A 17,189-nucleotide genomic window follows, 5' to 3' on the forward strand; every position below is an offset into this window, starting at 1 on the left:
CATGCGCCCCTATGTTTAACATGGGGGACGCATGCGTTTTTCGCGTTGCGTTTTCCGACATGTGCGTCGTTTTTGACGCTAGCGTCGGACGCAAGAAAATGCAACAAGTTGCATTTTTCTTGCGTCCGATTTTCGTCAAAAAACGACGCACGCGTCGCAAAACGCAGCGTTTTTGCGTGCGTTTGCACGCGTTTTTGCGTGCGTCGCGTCGCCGACGCAGCGGCGCGCAACGCTAATGTGAACGTAGCCTTACAGGCGCTTCTGGCACCGCAAAGTATGTCCAACTAGGGACACTTGATCCGATAGACGCCCCAGCCGCCTGAGGTAGTCGCACGCGCGCCATTGTTTACAGCGGCTCAGATGCTGTTGCCCATAGCAACCGATAAAGTTCCCGGTTAGTTTACAGCCCTCTGAGGTGGGATGTGATTGGTTGCCACCGGCAGGGGCTGTAATACACTGACTGCTGCATGCGCAGAATGGCGGGAATGTCGTATCATTAATTGTATCATTTGTCCGTGCGGTGGAGACGCCGAGCTGTGGGTTCCCGTGTGCTGCGGGTCACTGAGGCGGCGGCGGACACCGAGTGCCCCTCACATCACTATTTGCCTCCCGTGTATACGTTTTCCCAGTAACCCGCCACCACAGCCTCACGCCTCCGCGCTTAGAGCATGTCTCTCTAGCGCATGACTACTAGCATCCGTTTTTGCCTGTCACTATGACCCTGCGTTGAATGCTGGACCTTATGGTCCAGAGGTTCGTCCGGTGTTAAAGTTTCTATGGAAGTAAAACTACACTTCCCACAAAGCACTGCAGGCGGCGTCACGTGACTAATCAGTCCTCTGTGGTGACGTCATGAGAGTGAGTTATTGGGGGGAGGAGCTGTCGCCCCTTTGCTGCTGCTCTGCTCGGTGCCTTTCCGTGCAGCCTGTCAGTGTCAGCCCTGTCTGACAGCCGGGGAGCCCAAATATAGGCTGGGGGGCGTCAGTGCAGCAGCTGCGCATAGCCAGGGAAAACACAGCAATGTGGCAATAGTGAAGCATGCTGAGAGTGCAACAGGGGGGCACTCACAGCTGTGCCCACTCTGCCCAGCAGGCTCCAGCAGTGCCAGCTTATTACTGGGGCTGATACGTGCTCTGTGCCCTCTCCCTGATACATGCCAGTCACCCTGACCTACTTGTAGGGGGCTCCTGTGTCCTGACCTGAACTTTGCTGGAGCTTGTGGTGCTCATCAGTGAGCCGGGCACGTCACAGGCATGAAACATGGCGTCCGTCAAGGTGGCAGTGCGAGTGCGTCCTATGAACCGCAGGTAAGAACCGCGTGGCAACCGGCGAGGACGACGACATTGTTCCCGTATGTTGCTCCTTAGTTTATTATATATTATAATCAAAATATTACATTTTTTGATTTCTTCTTTGGCCGCGTTCACACACAGATTTCTGGAGCGGATCGGCTCAAAAACCCTCCTGAAAATTGCTCCTGTTCTTTTCTATGAGTGATCCACTTGACTGTTCATATCAGTAGTTTTCGGAGCTTATTTTTTGCCTCCTGAAAAAAACGCATGTCATCCTGATTGAATTTGCTCCAAACTAGGCTCTGTCCAATATACAGACTGCGAAAAAAAAACCTATGGGGGGGGGGGGGGCGGGAAAGTGTTTCCTCAGGCGGATTCCATTTAAAAAAAAAAAATCTTCGGAGTCTCACCTCCAAAAAAGGTCTGTGTGAACGCGGCCTTCCCTTAACCTGTGCAGTCTTCCTCTGCGCTGCCTCGGTTTAGTTGGATATGAAGTATTTGCAGACTGGAAGACGAGCTGAGACTTCATTAACCGGACACTTCGGTGCTCAACCACATGTTCAGCACAGTGTGAACGCGCAGCTTCTACATCATACTGATCGCAAATTTTCCCTTCAGATTGGTAAGTGGTTGTTTTGCAAAACTTCTGTCTTTTGTGTAGTCATTAGTGATGAGCGAATGTGCTCGGATAAGGTGCTCTCTTCGGCGAGCTAGAAAAATACCTTTGATTCTCCATGGCTGCATGTCTCGCTGATGTTAGACAGCCCCAACACATGCAGGGATTGCCTGTTTATTAGGTGTGGCTGTGTTAACAGAAGCGAGACATGCAGCCGCAGGGATGCAAACATATTTTTCGAGCACGCCAAAGACACACGGTTAGCACCCGAGCATGCTCAGATAACGCCTTATCCGAGCACGTTCACTAGACCACTAGTGTTTTAATAATAATGATTTTATTTATATAGCGCCAACATATTCCGCAGCGCTTTACAAATTATAGAGGGGACTTGTAGACAATAGACATTACAGCATAACAAAAATCACAGTTCAAAATGGATGCCAATAGGAATGAGGGCCCTGCTCGCAAGCTTACAAACTATAGGAAAAAGGGAGACACGAGAGGTGGATGGTAACAATTGCTTTTGTTGTTCGGACCATCTATATATATATATATATATATATATATATATATATATATATATATATATATATATATATATATATATATATATATATATATATATATATATATATATATATATATAAAAACTGCAGTCCAATCATTGCACTTAGCAACCTGTGGAGAAAAGGGGGGCCAACGGATGCCCTAGTCCTCTAGCCGAAACTGCATGAACCAGGGATCGTCCCACCGAACGCTTGTTCTCCTTTTAATGTGGGCCTAAAGGCCCCGTCACACATAGCGACGCTTGAGCGATTCCGACAACGATACGACCTGTCAGGGATCGCTCAAGCGTCGCTATGTGGTCGCTGGTGAGATGTCACACAGTGCGATCTCCCCAACGACGCAGCAGCGATGCGGCGACCTGTAGAACGATGCTATTTCATGATGATTCAATGGGACGTCCTGTCATGAGGTCGTTGGTAAGGTGTCAAACACAGCGATGTGTGCTACCCAGCGGGACCTCAACGATCAAAAAATGGCCCAGGCCAATCCGACACGACCAGCGATCTCACAGCAGGGGCCTGATCGCTGCTACGTGTCACACATAGCGAGATCGCTACTGAGATCGCTGTTGCATCACAAAACTTGTGACTCGGCAGCGATCTCGCTAGCGATCTCGCTGTGTGTGACGGGGGCTTAACACTACTCAGACAACACAGGGTGAGGGTAAAACTTCGTGGCAATGCTTTATTGAACCACAAAACAGGCAGATAACATGTAGAACTGTACCAGCAAAACGTCCCAAGATGGTGCATATTACAGATAATGGCCCTTCCGCTGACTTGCCGGGATAATGGCGGCTGTTGCTTTAGAGCTCCGAAGGGCGACTACTCCACCTGTGACACACACACGCACACACACACACCTACACACACACACACACACTAAAAAAAAAAGTGGTTTGGTACCGTGTTAGCCAATAGAAAAAAAATATATACAGAGTGGTCTCAGTGGGAGAAACAAAATAGAAATCTTGTGGGTGTGATACCTTTTAATGGCTAACATAATATAGTGAATGATGTTACAAAGCAAGCTTTCAAGACTGCTTATGTCTCTTCATCAGGCTATTATAACATGATATTTGAAGAAACCCAATTATATACAGTAAAGAGCACAGGCATGATGTGATACATGGACATTTAAATAAACAAACACTGTGCTTAAAGAGAGAATCCTTAATTAGGTACGATTAGATAAGTGGTGTGAAAGTTGTATCTTTTATATCACGTTATCCTGGCGGGATTCCCCTCCTCTGTTGCCCCTTTGAGCCGGTAAGCTGACTTGCGTTGACCTACTATACTTGCACTTTGGCTATTTGGATTGGCATCGTATTACTGGTCAGCCTGCGGCTTTGCACTAGGTCACATTGCATAGGAAGGCTCTCTACATTCTTTTTCTTCCATGTTCTTTATGTGCGATTTAGGGACTCTAGAGGGGTGGTTCTCCCCTTGTCTATGTTAATCGTGGAAATATCTGCACCTTAAATATTACTGATGTATGTTGTTTTTAATGTTTGTATTAATAAAGCAATTGTTTATATTATGCTCCGGGTTCTCCTATCTTTATTCAGATTATATGGAGCGAATTTGATGTGTCTGGCTATATATAACACACATGTGTTCTTTTTCCCAGACCACTGATATGACTTTGGGATTTGTTATATCATCTTTTATATCAGCCTGATGAAGAGATGTAAGCAGTCTCGAAAGCTTGCTTTGTAACATCATTCTCTATATTTTGTTAGCCATTAAAATATCACACCCACAAGATTCCTATTTTGTTTCTCCCTCTAAGAGCACTCTATATGTATTTTTCCACATACACATTGTAACGACAAGCTTAGGCTAGGTTCAGATTGCGTTAGGGCAATCCGTTTAGCGCTGAGCGCTAGCGGATTGCGCTAACACAATGTGTTATTAGGGGTCGCGTTAAACGTCCCCGCTAGCGCAGGTCCCCTACGGAGAACGGCACATCGCTAGCGCGTGCTGAAATTGGCACGCGCTAGCAATGCGCTTTAACATTGCTGGCAATGGGAGCGCTAACGGACGCGTTGCACGGCGTTAATTTCGCCGTGCAACGCTGTCCGTTAGCGCTCACACTAAAACAAAATGAGAACCTAGCCTTAGGAAGATGACAGTCCATTGAGGTACAAGGCCTGTTTGGGTCACAACCTGGCTTCTCCGAACATATCCATGGTTCAGTGATGGTCAATAGAGCAGATCTGTATTCTTCCACCAGGCTTATTTCCTGTAGAATAATAGATCCATGTTCCTCTTGATGGAGCCATGATGTATTAGCAGCAGTCCTTTAGGGTCCCCTGGATGTTTGGATGCCTTGACAGAATCTCTGTCTCCCTATATAGAGGCATGTGATCTATTTTTATACTTAACTGTCCTTCATTCAGTATTTTACATAAAGGGGAAGAATGGAGATTGATCTATTTGCATAGTTTGTCCTCTGTTTTCGAAGTCAACAAACTATCTGGCCTACACAACGCAAAATTAGCATATCGGTAAACATCACTAGTCATCAAGGATAAGTGCACAATGTTATATGAAATGTCAATATTACAGGCTTACACTAGCAAGTCTTTTCTTGACTAACACATAAATTAAAAAATCAGCATACAGATAAGTCTATTCTTCTTGATTTGCTAAAAATAGTCATCTGGTTAAGATACAATGCTGTGTCTACACACAACCAAATCCTATTTTTAAGAAGCGACTTCGATGTGGTTTTACCTGCACCTCTATCAGTTAAGCTATATGCACACGATGCGGATTTGCTGCGGATCCGCAGCGGATTTTTCCGCGCAGAAACGCTGCAGATCCGCACTGTGATGTACAGTATAATGTTATTCAATGGGGAAAAAAAAAGCTGTGCGGAATTGCTGCGGATTTCAAAGAAGTTCATGTCACTTCTTTTGTGCCGATCTGCAGCGTTTCCGCACCCCTCCATGTTAAAATTCCGCAGTGGCAAAAACCGCATCAATTCCGCACAAAAACCGCGGCAAATCCGCAGCTGTGGAGTCTGCCAGGAGCTGTGGATTTTGTGCAGAAAATTCTGCACCTCTTTTCCTACGTGTGCACATAGCCTAAGGGTATGTGCACACGTTGCGGATTCTCTGCGGATCCGCAGCATTTTTTGCGGTGCAGAAACTCTGCAGATCCGCAATTGACTTACAGTACAATGTAAATAAATGAGAAAAAAAAATGCTGTGCACACTTTGCGGAAAATCCGCTGCGGAAACGCTGCGGTTTAAAAGAAGTAGCATGTCACTACTTTTTTGTAAATCTGCAGCGTTTTTGTACCCATTCCATTATAGAAAACCGCAGGGGTAAAAAACGCAGCAAATCCACAAGAAAAACGCACAAACGCTGCAGAACTGCACAAAAAACGTGACAAATCCGCAGGTGCGTTATCTGCCAGGAGAGGCAGAATCCGCACCAGAAATTCCTAAGGCTAATCCGCAACGTGTGCACATAGCCTCAAAGTGAATACACCATTAGACTAATGTCAGGTGCCTAGGCTTCACAGTCTATGTACAGACCGCAATACCTTGACAGACCATGGGTCTCCTGACCCAAAACTAACAGTCTTATATGTGGCTCTAAGGCTGTTTGTTCTGGTCAATAGTCCAGTGATCCGTCTGGTCATTGCATCATGAAATGCGTAAGAATTTAGGTGCTCCGCACACATCGTCTTTTAGATGCCAGTGTTCCCTCTGAGTTTTGCAAGCAAAAAGGTCAGAAGTGTGTTTTCTTGAAGTTTTCTCTTTTGGTATTTTATCAGCTCGTTTTTGCAGCGGCTTTAAAACCTTAAAAATTGTCAGGTTACATCTTTTACTTTGGAATCGTCAAGCGATTCAAAACACATCTGGACAGCAAGTCCTTTTTACCTTGCAGTGCACTTGTTCTTTCTTTTTAATGTTTACCGCTTAAGGCCGGCTTCACACTCAGCGTATGAAAATACGGTCCGTTTTTTACAGCCGTAATACGCTGAAAAGTCCCCAAAATGGTGGTCCTTAGCTCCTCCGTAGGCAGGGTGTGTCAGCGCTTTTTGCACATGGCATCCTCCGTATGATGTAATCCGTATGGCATCCGTACTGCGTGGTTTTCTCGCAGGCTTGCAAAACCGACATACGGCTATACAAGGGATCCATGTGTAAAAAAAACAAAAACATATATACTGTGTGTGTGTGTATATATATATATATATATGTATATGTATATGTATATGTATATGTATATGTATATATATATATATATATATATATATATATATATATATATATATATATATATATATATGTGTGTATATATATATATATATATGTGTGTATATATATATATATATATATATATATATATATATATATATATATATATATATATATATATATATATATATATATATATGTGTATATATATATGTATATGTGTGTGTCAGTAGACACATATATGTATTATTACTTCATACAGCGCTAGATAGCTTTAAAGCCGGTAGTTCAATTACCGGCTTTTGCTTTCTCCTTCCTAAACCCGACATGATTTGAGACCTGGTTTACATACAGTAAACCATCTCATATCACCATTTTTTTTGCATATTCCACACTACTAATGTTAGTAGTGTGTCTATGCAAAATTTGGCCGTTCTATCTACTAAATTAAAGGGTTAAATGGCGGAAAAAATTGGCGTGGGCTCCCGCACAATTTTCTCCGCCAGAGTAGTAAAGCCAGTGACTGAGGGCAGATATTAATAGCCTGGAGAGGGTCCACGGTTATTGGCCCCCCCCCTGGCTAAAAACATCTGCCCTCAGCCACCCCAGAAAAGGCACATCTGGAAGATGCGCCTATTCTGGCACTTGGCCACTCTTCCCATTCCCGTGTAGCGGTGGGATAAGGGGTAATAAAGGGTTAATGCCACCTTGCTATTGTAAGGTGACATTAAGCCAGATTAATAATGGAGAGGCGTCAATTATGACACCTATCCATTATTAATCCAATACTAGTAAAGGGTTATAAAAAACACACACACATTATTAAAAATTATTTTAATTAAATAAAAACAAAGGTTGTTGTAGTAATTTATTCTACGCTCAATCCAATCACTGAAGACCCTCGGATCTGTACCAAAAAAAAAAAAAAACACTATCCATACCTTCCGAAGATCTGTAACGTCCAACGATGTAAATCCATCCGAAGGGGTTAAAATATTTGGAAGCAAGGAGTTCTGCTAATGCAGCGCAGCTCCTTGCTGCAAAACCCCGGAGAATGTAGGTAAAGTAGGTCAATGACCTATATTTACCTGCATTTGCGGTGAGGCGCCCTCTGCTGGCTGTTCCTAGATTGTGGGAACTTTCCTAGAAAGCTCCCAGGCTCGAGTTCATAAGAGGGCGCCCTCTGCTGGTTGTCCTCATATGAACTCGAGCCTGGGAGCTTTCTAGGAACAGCCTAGATATTGGAACACCTCTTCAAATATAGAGTATCGCACAAATCCTCGTTGCAGTTGCATCCTGTCTTACATAATATAATAATTATATTATATAAGATTCTGAACCCCGTTATCACATCCTTATGACTTACAGGACCACTGAACAACTTCTACAGAATCCTCACTTTTGTAATGCAATTCACTGGAAGAAAATAAAAGTATAATCCTCATTGCATATGTCTTATTAACACTGGAAATGGAAATGCTGTTAGTGCCGTATTATAGCCCTGTATGGGTGGCGGCACTTCTCCCCTGTAGTCTTATACTGGATCTGCCCTTTGGGCCGCAGCTTTCCTCTTGCATTGTTTTGTTGTATTGTCGAGTCTTGTGATGGTGCTGAGCGTAGTGCCGCTATTATGTGCCTGTCTGGTAATGGCCGAGCTATTTCATATTCTGTGAGCATTGTGCATAAGAAATGTGAAATTCAGGCAGAGGGCACTATTCATGGGAGAAAGGCAGACTGTTTTCCACAGCTGGTTCATGTGGACATATTTCAGTCTGTGTATGGACCACCATGCCTGGACTGAGTGTGGGTCTCTGGACTTTTATCTGATTTTCATCCATGTGCCATCTGTGTCTGTTTTTTACGTCCATGTGACATCCGGTTTACAATGGATGCAACACGGAGATAATACAAGTCACACATTACGAAAAAATCGTTTATCATTGACATGTTTGGTTTGTTTTTTTTTTCCATGAGAAACTGATTTTTTTCGTAAAGTGTCACTTGTCTTGTCTCCGTGTTGCATCCATTGTTTCTCATCAGTTTTTACAAACTAAAGCAGTTGGAGTGATGAACTTTACATTGACAAGTATGGTAATAATGAATCAGTGAAAAATGGATGAAACTCCGATGGAACACTGAAGTACAGTCTGTCCCCTCTTAGGCCGGGTTCACATTGCGTTAACAGCAGTCCGTCCAACACATGCAATAACGGGCTGCTGTTAACGCAAGTGCCGATATGTCATCGCGCTAGCGCAGATAGATCATCTGCTAGTTCTATCTGCGCTAACAGTGACTAACGCCTCCACCGCAATGTGAACCCAGCCTTAGAGTTTAAAGGGATTCGGTCTCCTCAAAATCACTAATTAAACTTAACCCATAGTTATTTTTAGGGTGTTAGCCCCTTTAAAGGGAACCTGTCAGCGGGATTGTGCACAGTAACATACAGACAGTGTCAGGTCGGCGCCGTTATACTGATAAAATGATACCTGGATGATGAAATCCATCTTGTGGTTGTTTAATCTTTGTTTTCAGTTAATGATACGCCCGTGCTACGGGGCGGCCTGTGGGGGTCTTCATGTGGCGCTCTGATTAGCTATTCATACTGATGGCTTCTGACAGGTCACTGATCCCTCCCTGACCTGCCCCCTAGTTTACATAGAGAATATTATATATTCTAAATTAGGGGGCCGGTCAGTGAGGGGTCAGTAACCTATCAGAAGCCATACACATGAATACCTAATCAGAGCACCACGTGAAGACCCCCACAGGCGTCCCCCGAATACTGGAAAACTGGCATATAAATGCTGCTATTTTTGTGCCTCATCTAGGTGAGCAAAACTTTTTTTTTTTTTTTTTTACCAGTTCCACCACTTTATAAAAAGTGTTCAGCGCTTAGAAGAAGGGTGCGAGGTCTACGGTGGCCGACAGATACACTATTATTTAAGCAGGGACATGGCATTAATTGTGACTGCAGTTTATTTCCTGACTCTGGGACACAGAAAGTTGCGCCAAATTCATTGCTGTTGCTGTGTTCCTCAAAATGAATGTTGAGCTTCATATTCCAGCAAATTTTTGATAAAGACTGGCTGATAAAAAAAACAAAAACTAGTCTTGATGAATTACCCCGGTAGTGTGTTCCAGAGTTTAATATTTAATTTTAAAATGTACGGTAGTTTAATTTCAGCGATATACAGTTAAATCCATACATATTCGGACAGTGACCAGATCTTGGTGATTTCAGAATTCCATGCCACTATTTTGGATGTAAAATGAAACAACCGACATGCAATTGAAGTGTAGACTTCCAGGTTTAGTTCAAGGGCTTGAACATAAATATCCTGTGAATCGTTTAGGAATTTCAATCTTTTTTTTTTACTACAAATCCTCCTCATTCTGGGGCTTAAAAATAATTGGACAAATTAATACTGTACTTTGCAGAGAATCCTTTGCAGGCAATGGCTGCTTGAAGTCTGGAAGCTTTGCACGTCACCAAACACTGGGTTCTCTCTTTTGTTATGCTTTGCCATGTCTTTACTGCAGCTGACTTCAATTGTTGCTTGTCTGTGGGCCTTTCTGCCTTAAAGGGGATGTGTCAGCTGATACATTCTGCTCAATCCGTGTATCCTAGCCAGATATGTTTGTCTTTGAAACACTGTAGTGTATCAGAGTAGAACACCTTTTTCACAGCTGAAGGGGATTGTGCCACATGGATGACTAGTCATATAGGCGGGACCCTGGCGACTTCTCTTCGCCCGCTGATAGTCACTGGCAAGCCTCTGCCTATGTGTGCAGCTTAATGATGTCTGTTTCTCTTCCATTAAGAGCTCCTTTGATTGCTTTCTGTGGGTTCACATGCAAATGCCATACCTGGAATCTGCTCCAGACCTTAATAATGGATTAACGAAGGAATAGCCCATGTAGCTCATTAAAGAGCTTTTAAGATAATTGTCCAGTTACCGTATTTTTTGGATTATAAGACACACATCTTTTTCCTTCAGATTTTGTAGGAAGATAGGGGTGCGTCTTACAATCCAAAGTGAGCTTACCGGCGGCGGCAAGAGTGCGGTGAGCGGAGTCCACTTTCAAATTCAGTTCCCTGTGGTGGGCTTCGGGAAAATGGCTGCCGCAGGCAGGCATGGGAAGATTGAGATCTTGGGAGACTAGATCTTGTCGCACTCCTGCCTTCTGTGACCTGACTCCACTGCTGCCAACCTCTAGGTAAGCTTCCATTAAAACGGATTACAAGACACACCACCATTTTATAAAAAAAAAAAAAAAAAAATACATATATTTTACACCCCAAAATTTTGGGTGCTTTTTATAATCCACTAAATATGATACTTTTGGTCCTTTTAAAAAGAGGCAGCTACATATTAGAGATTTAATTCCTAAACCCTTACTCCAATTAGGATCTGAATACCCTCAAACCTAAGCTGGGGTCACACTTGTGAGTGCAATGCGAGAAACTCACACGAGTCTCTCGCATCAATGCCCGGCACTGCCGACACTCGGGACCGGAGTATGTGGCTGCATGTATTTCTATGCAGCTGAATGCATCTGTCCTGAGTGCCGGTGGCAGTGCCGAGTATTGATGCGAGAGACTCGTGCGAGTTTCTCGCATTGCACTCACAAGTGTGACCCCGGCATTAAGCTGAGAGTCTGCATTCTAAGCGCATATTGATTCTAGAAAGTTGCATCTTGAATAAGTTTTAGTAAACGGCTAAAATGCCAAAACTTGTCACTGTTCAAATATTTCTGGAATATATATAATATTTTTTATTTATTATTATTATATTTACTTTTTATCTCAGTACTAGCTCGACCTGTACTGATACAGGATACGCTGTAATGCACCTGCATGGTCATGTGACCTAACAACGTCCCTTTTGTTCTGACAATCACAGGTTAGATTTTTAGTATAAAATCTGTTTATTGTGCAGATTAGAGGAAGTAAAGCTTCAGAGCTCGGCACCAGGATACATGTCCCGGTCTGCACCAGCCATTCATTGCAGTCCTTGTTCTTGTAATCCTGCAGATGGAGAAGTAAGAGAAAAGTAACTGGTAACCTGGGTTCCATAATAAAGGTACCGTCACACTCAGCGACGCTGCAGCGATATAGACAACGAGCCGACCTAAACTAGATCACTGGAGCGTCGCTGTTTAGGTCGCTGTAGAGACGTCAAAAATAGCAACTCCAGAACGATGCAGGAGCGATCCAGTGACGTAACGGCGACTCACTTATCGTTTTCGCTGCTTGTTGGCTCCATGTAAAACGTTGCTTTTGATGTCAAACATGACGATACACGCCAACCCGGCGACGAAATAAAGTTCTGGACTTCTAGCTCCGACCAGCGATGGCACAGTGGGATCCAGATCGCTGCTGCGTGTCAAACACAACGAGATCGCTATCCAGGACGCTGCAACGTCACGGATTGTTGTCGTTCTCGTTGCAAAGTTGCTGAGTGTGACGGTACCTTTACACTCTGCCTGATGTAACATTAGGCTTGGGGAGACGTAACTGCTTCCCGGATATTCCATGTGCTGTGAATATTGCACATGGTCTCGTTAATTAGACCAGGACCTATGTTCCCACCGGATTTCTGACTGTTGCTTTGGCAGCCCTGCCATCCAGCGTGCAGTGGTGTTTCTCTGTGCCTGGTGGCAGCTTGGATGGGAAGGTACGCCAGGGGACACCCTGAAATATTTGTCCTATTACTGTACTGGATCATACAGAGAAGTCTTACACTGGCCATACACATTAGATGGTTGTCATCTGAACCTCCTTGTACACATTGCTCTCCAGTCCTATCCAAATACATTTGTGCTGTGCTGGGCCAGCCATACACATGTTCTGACTCAGGAGAGAGGAGTAGACTGCTGTCAGACCTCTGGTGGAGGCCTTCCACTCTTAGGAAAGGAAGTATTGGGCTCTGAAATTTTAGCATGGCCAATCTTTTTGTTCTGTCATCTGTCCTTGGGAAAATCCCAAAGACTTTAGATGGTCAGCCAGTTTGGCAGACATTAATTTAAAGGGTTTGTCTACTACTGGACAATCCCTTCTTAATAGCTGGAGACAGGAATGGCGCAGCTCCCGCAATCTCTAAGCTGTTTCTCCCAGTGGTCACATTGTTTTTTTTTTTTTTGAGTAGCTCGGCGCTACAAGAGTACACAGACTCCAATAAAACCTAAAAAGTTGGTTGGCACTAATAGATTTCTAAGTAAACTGACTGCTATGTTCTATGTCCTTTTCTGTGTGCTGAGAAGTTGCTGTACAAGGACCCCCCCTCCTCCACTGAGACCTGAACCAGTTTGTTTTGCCATCAGTCTTTTTTTGAAAAAACAAATTTAAAGGGATTATCCAGGACTAAATAATTCTTTTACTATGAGCCCCAAAACTTACAAGCGTATAGTTACTAACTAGTTAGCAGCCACCTACCTGTTCCATCCGGCAAACCTGCTATTCTGCTGCTGCATGTCAACAGAACAGCTCTTTTTCTGGTCTGCTCTGTTGAAAAGGTGTGGCTGCCGATGTGATGCTGATTTCACAGCCGACTCCCTGCAGGTTATGCAGCGGGGAGCCAGCTGTCAATCAGCATGATGTTGGCAGTCACTACCCATCAACAGAACAGAGTGGAAGAAATGCATTTAGTTACCAACTACCAGTCTATTAGTTCTTAGGACCACGGTAAAAAAAAAAAAAAACTTATATTTCTCTAGTAGCCTTCCACGACAGCCACCAGGAGGTTGTCTCCATTCCCTAATGGGGGACAGGAAGCACAAGAGGTTAAAAACCCCTCCCACCTCCCATTAACCAGTGTCTTTCCTGTCCCCCATGGGGCATGGAGAGGTTCCTGGTGCGCTGCTGCGGCGGCTCTAAGCAGAGTACCTGTGTTAAATTTCTTGCCGGGCACTTAAGGTCGGGCCCCCTGCGGCTTCCTCCTGCGCTGTGCCTCCCGTCTCCTCGGGATTCTGGGACCGCATTCCCCCGGCCTCCTGCGTCCTCTTGCGGGGATAAAGCTGGTCGGGGTGCCCGCCGGAGGCCTCCCTGAGCTCTCCGGCGTTTCCCCCTCCTAGCGCGCGCTGTTCGGCGACCCGGAAGTCAGGTGACGCTCCACTTCCGGGTCGGCGCTCCTGTGCAGGAGCGATACAGGCCAGAGAAATGGATTACCGAACGGCGTGCGAGGCACGCTGCATCCTCGCACGCCTGCCTGGGACTCCGGAGGGGGAGGGGCGGCTAATTGCCACGCGCTGGTGCAGGCTTATTTTCTACATAAGCTGCGAAGACGTCTCAGGTAAGCTGCTGTAAGCATGGATGCGTCTTGCCCTGCAGCTGCAGAGCCCAGCGCTCCCCAAGCCCTAGTAAGTACGGCAGAGGGGGTCCCATTTAAAGGCACATTTTTCAATATACCTTTTCTTACACGGCTTCCTCTCTCATTGCAGGGAGTCAAGCCTGGCCCTAAAAACATTACCAAGCGCAAATGTGCCACCTGTAATGTAAAAATGCCACCAGATTGGGAGAAAAAGTTATGCCAACCTTGCACGGATAAAATCGTCAGAGCGGAACACCCTTCTTTGATTGATGAAATTCGCTCCTTGGTTAGGCAGGAGGTTCAAACCTCTTTGGCCACACTCGCCCCACCTCCACCGCCACCACCATCCTCACCTGGTCCATCACTCCCTAAAAAGAGGAAAATCCAGGAGTACTCTGAGTCAGAGTCTGAGGGGTCTTATACGTCTTCCTCTGTCAAATGGGAAGATGCGGTACCACGTAAATCTGCGGAAATTAGGAAATACCTTTTTTCCTCTGAATATATTGAGGAATTGGTATCTGCAGTGAGGAACACTATGGGGCTAAAAGAGGAATCAGTTCCTCAGTCTATACAAGACGAACTGTTCGGTATACATACTGAAAAACAACCCGGGTTCCCCGTCCATAAAAGCATAATTGATATGATTAATAATGAATGGGAATTGCCTGAGAAACGGCTAACAACGCCTCCAGACTTTAAACATCGGTTCCCTCTTGAGGAGGACCTAATAAAATGGGACATTCCAAAAATTGATGTCCAGGTGGCTAGAGTGGCTAAAAAGACGGCTCTGCCGTTCGAGGATTCCTCCCAATTAAAAGACCCCTTGGATAGGAAGATTGAGAGCCTTCTCAAAAAATCCTGGGAAACGTCTACCTCAGCCCTCAGATACAATATAGCATCCACCTGCGTGGCCCGCTCTCTCTTTCGTTGGATACAAGAGTTAGAAAGCCACATCTCTCAGGGTACCCCAAGAGAGGAGGTACTGGACTCTTTGCCTATCTTACACAGGGCAACAGGTTTCCTTGCAGATGCCTCACTGGAATCTATCCGGGTGGCCGCCAGATCCTTGGTCCAGACAAATTCAGCCAGAAGAGCTCTCTGGTTAAAGATGTGGAGCGGAGACGTTACGTCAAAAATAAAACTGTGTTCTATTCCCTTTAAGGGTGACTACGTGTTTGGGACCTCCTTAGATGACATCTTAGAGAAAGCCACAGACAGAAAGAAAACCCTTCCTGAGCAGAGACCTCCCAGGAAGCGTTTTTTTCGACCCTCCCAGCCCCAGCCCTCCCAGGGTAAAGGGAAAGGAAAAACCGGGAGGTGGAGTTATGCTAAGGGGAAGCCTAAAAACATCCTTATTCCCCAACAAACACAACAAGAAAAGCAATGACTCCGATCCGGTGGGGGGGAGGCTTTCGAACTTCGTTCACAGTTGGCAGAATATCTCCAACAGCCCCTGGGTGGTGAGTGTAATCCAACAGGGTCTACTGATAGAGTTCGATGCGCCTCCTCCCAGGATCTTAAGAGTCACCTCCCCGTCATCTCGGGAGACTCAAAAGTTGATGATGGCTGGAATACAGGACTTGCTAGACTCAAAAGCTATATCCATAGTCCCGGTGAACGAGCAAGGGGAAGGACACTATTCCCGTATCTTCATGATAAAAAAGCCTTCCGGGCAATCTCGTATTATAATAAATATGAAAGCTCTCAACAAATACATAACCTACCGCAAGTTCAAGATGGAATCAGTAAAAACAGCCATCCCTCCAATAGCTCCTCATTCATATATGGCAACAATAGACCTCAAGGATGCCTATTTCCATATTCCAATACATCCTCGGCACAGGAAATACCTGAGATTTGCGGTCCAATTCAACCAAAAAAATCTTACATTTCCAGTACAATGTTCTCCCCTTCGGGATCTACTCAGCCCCAAGGGTGTTTTCCAGAGTCATGGCGGAAGCAGTTGCCCATATCAGGAGCCAAGACATCGCTATAGTACCATACTTGGACGACCTGTTAATAATTGGTCCTTCCGCCGAAGTTCTCAATCAGAGAATTTCCAAATCTCTGAACATCTTACAGCTTTTGGGTTGGATTCCAAATCTAAAAAAGTCTCAGCTATCACCATCAAAGGTGAGGAAATTCCTCGGAGTCCTCTTGGATTCAGAAGGTCAAAAATCCTTCCTACCAGAGGAACATCGGATGAATCTAATTTCCAAGGTCTCACACTTCAGGAAACAACGTTCTCCGACCTTACGGGTTGCGATGTCTCTTCTGGGTTCGATGACGGCCTGTATACAATCAGTCCAGTGGGCTCAGAGCCACTCCAGAGTTTTGCAGGCGCACATCTTAGGGAACTGGAACGGGAATCCAAATTCCCTAAACAGAAGAGTTTACACTCCAGGGAAGGTAAAAGCCTCGTTAACCTGGTGGACGATCCAATCAAACCTACTGAAGGGGGTCGACTGGGTGCAAGATCCGCTAATTACAGTAACAACGGACGCCAGTCAAAAAGGTTGGGGAGCAGTGGTCTCGCAAATTCCATTCCAGGGTCTCTGGAATCAGAAGGAAAGCTCCGGTTCCTCCAACTCCAGAGAACTGTTGGCAGTGGAGAGGGCCCTTCTGGCAGCCAGCAGTCTCGTTATTGGTCAACATGTCAGAGTGTACTCGGACAATATGACGACTGTTGCGCATCTAAAACACCAGGGGAGTCCAAAGTTCAACCAACTGAAAGCAATTTCAAACAGAATATTTTGCTGGGCAGAGAAACATCTCCTCTCACTTTCAGCGATACACCTCAAGGGGTCGGTGAACGTTCAGGCAGATCGCCTAAGTCATCACGTCTTACATCCAGGAGAGTGGAGCCTGAAGGCGGACGTTTTCAAAATGTTGACAGACAGGTGGGGTCTTCCCGATATAGACCTTCTAGCGTCCAGCCAGAATGCACAAGTCGAGAACTACTTCTCCCTAAACCCCAAGGACAGGTCTCAAGGAGTAGACGCCTTTGCTCATACTTGGAGGTTCCATCTAGCATACGGGTTCCCTCCAATACCGTTACTTGCGAAGACCCTCCGGAAGATCCGGGACGATCAGGTCCAGACTATCTTAGTAGCTCCAGCATGGCTGAAGAGGAGCTGGTACCACCTCATCGAAGAACTGAAGGTGGACGGTCCAGTCTTTCTTCA

At 45.2% G+C, this 17,189-nt stretch overlaps 1 protein-coding gene across 5 annotated transcripts in view; it reads left to right on the top strand.

Moving 5' to 3' along the window:
* The first annotated feature begins 846 nt into the window (after positions 1-846).
* Positions 847-17,189, top strand: part of KIF16B (kinesin family member 16B) — a 414,534-nt gene continuing 398,191 nt past the window's right edge. For 3 of the 5 annotated variants that reach the window (XM_069768754.1, XM_069768753.1, XM_069768750.1), the window contains exon 1: positions 847-1,307. In XM_069768754.1, the coding sequence (XP_069624855.1) occupies positions 1,261-1,307 (47 nt within the window). In that variant the 5' untranslated portion in view covers positions 847-1,260. The remainder of the gene's footprint in view (positions 1,308-17,189) is intronic. The other 2 variants (XM_069768755.1, XM_069768751.1) reach the window with 1 other exon arrangement.

Source organism: Ranitomeya imitator, chromosome 5 (genome assembly GCF_032444005.1).
Source record: "Ranitomeya imitator isolate aRanImi1 chromosome 5, aRanImi1.pri, whole genome shotgun sequence".
NCBI classification, from domain to species: domain Eukaryota; kingdom Metazoa; phylum Chordata; class Amphibia; order Anura; family Dendrobatidae; genus Ranitomeya; species Ranitomeya imitator.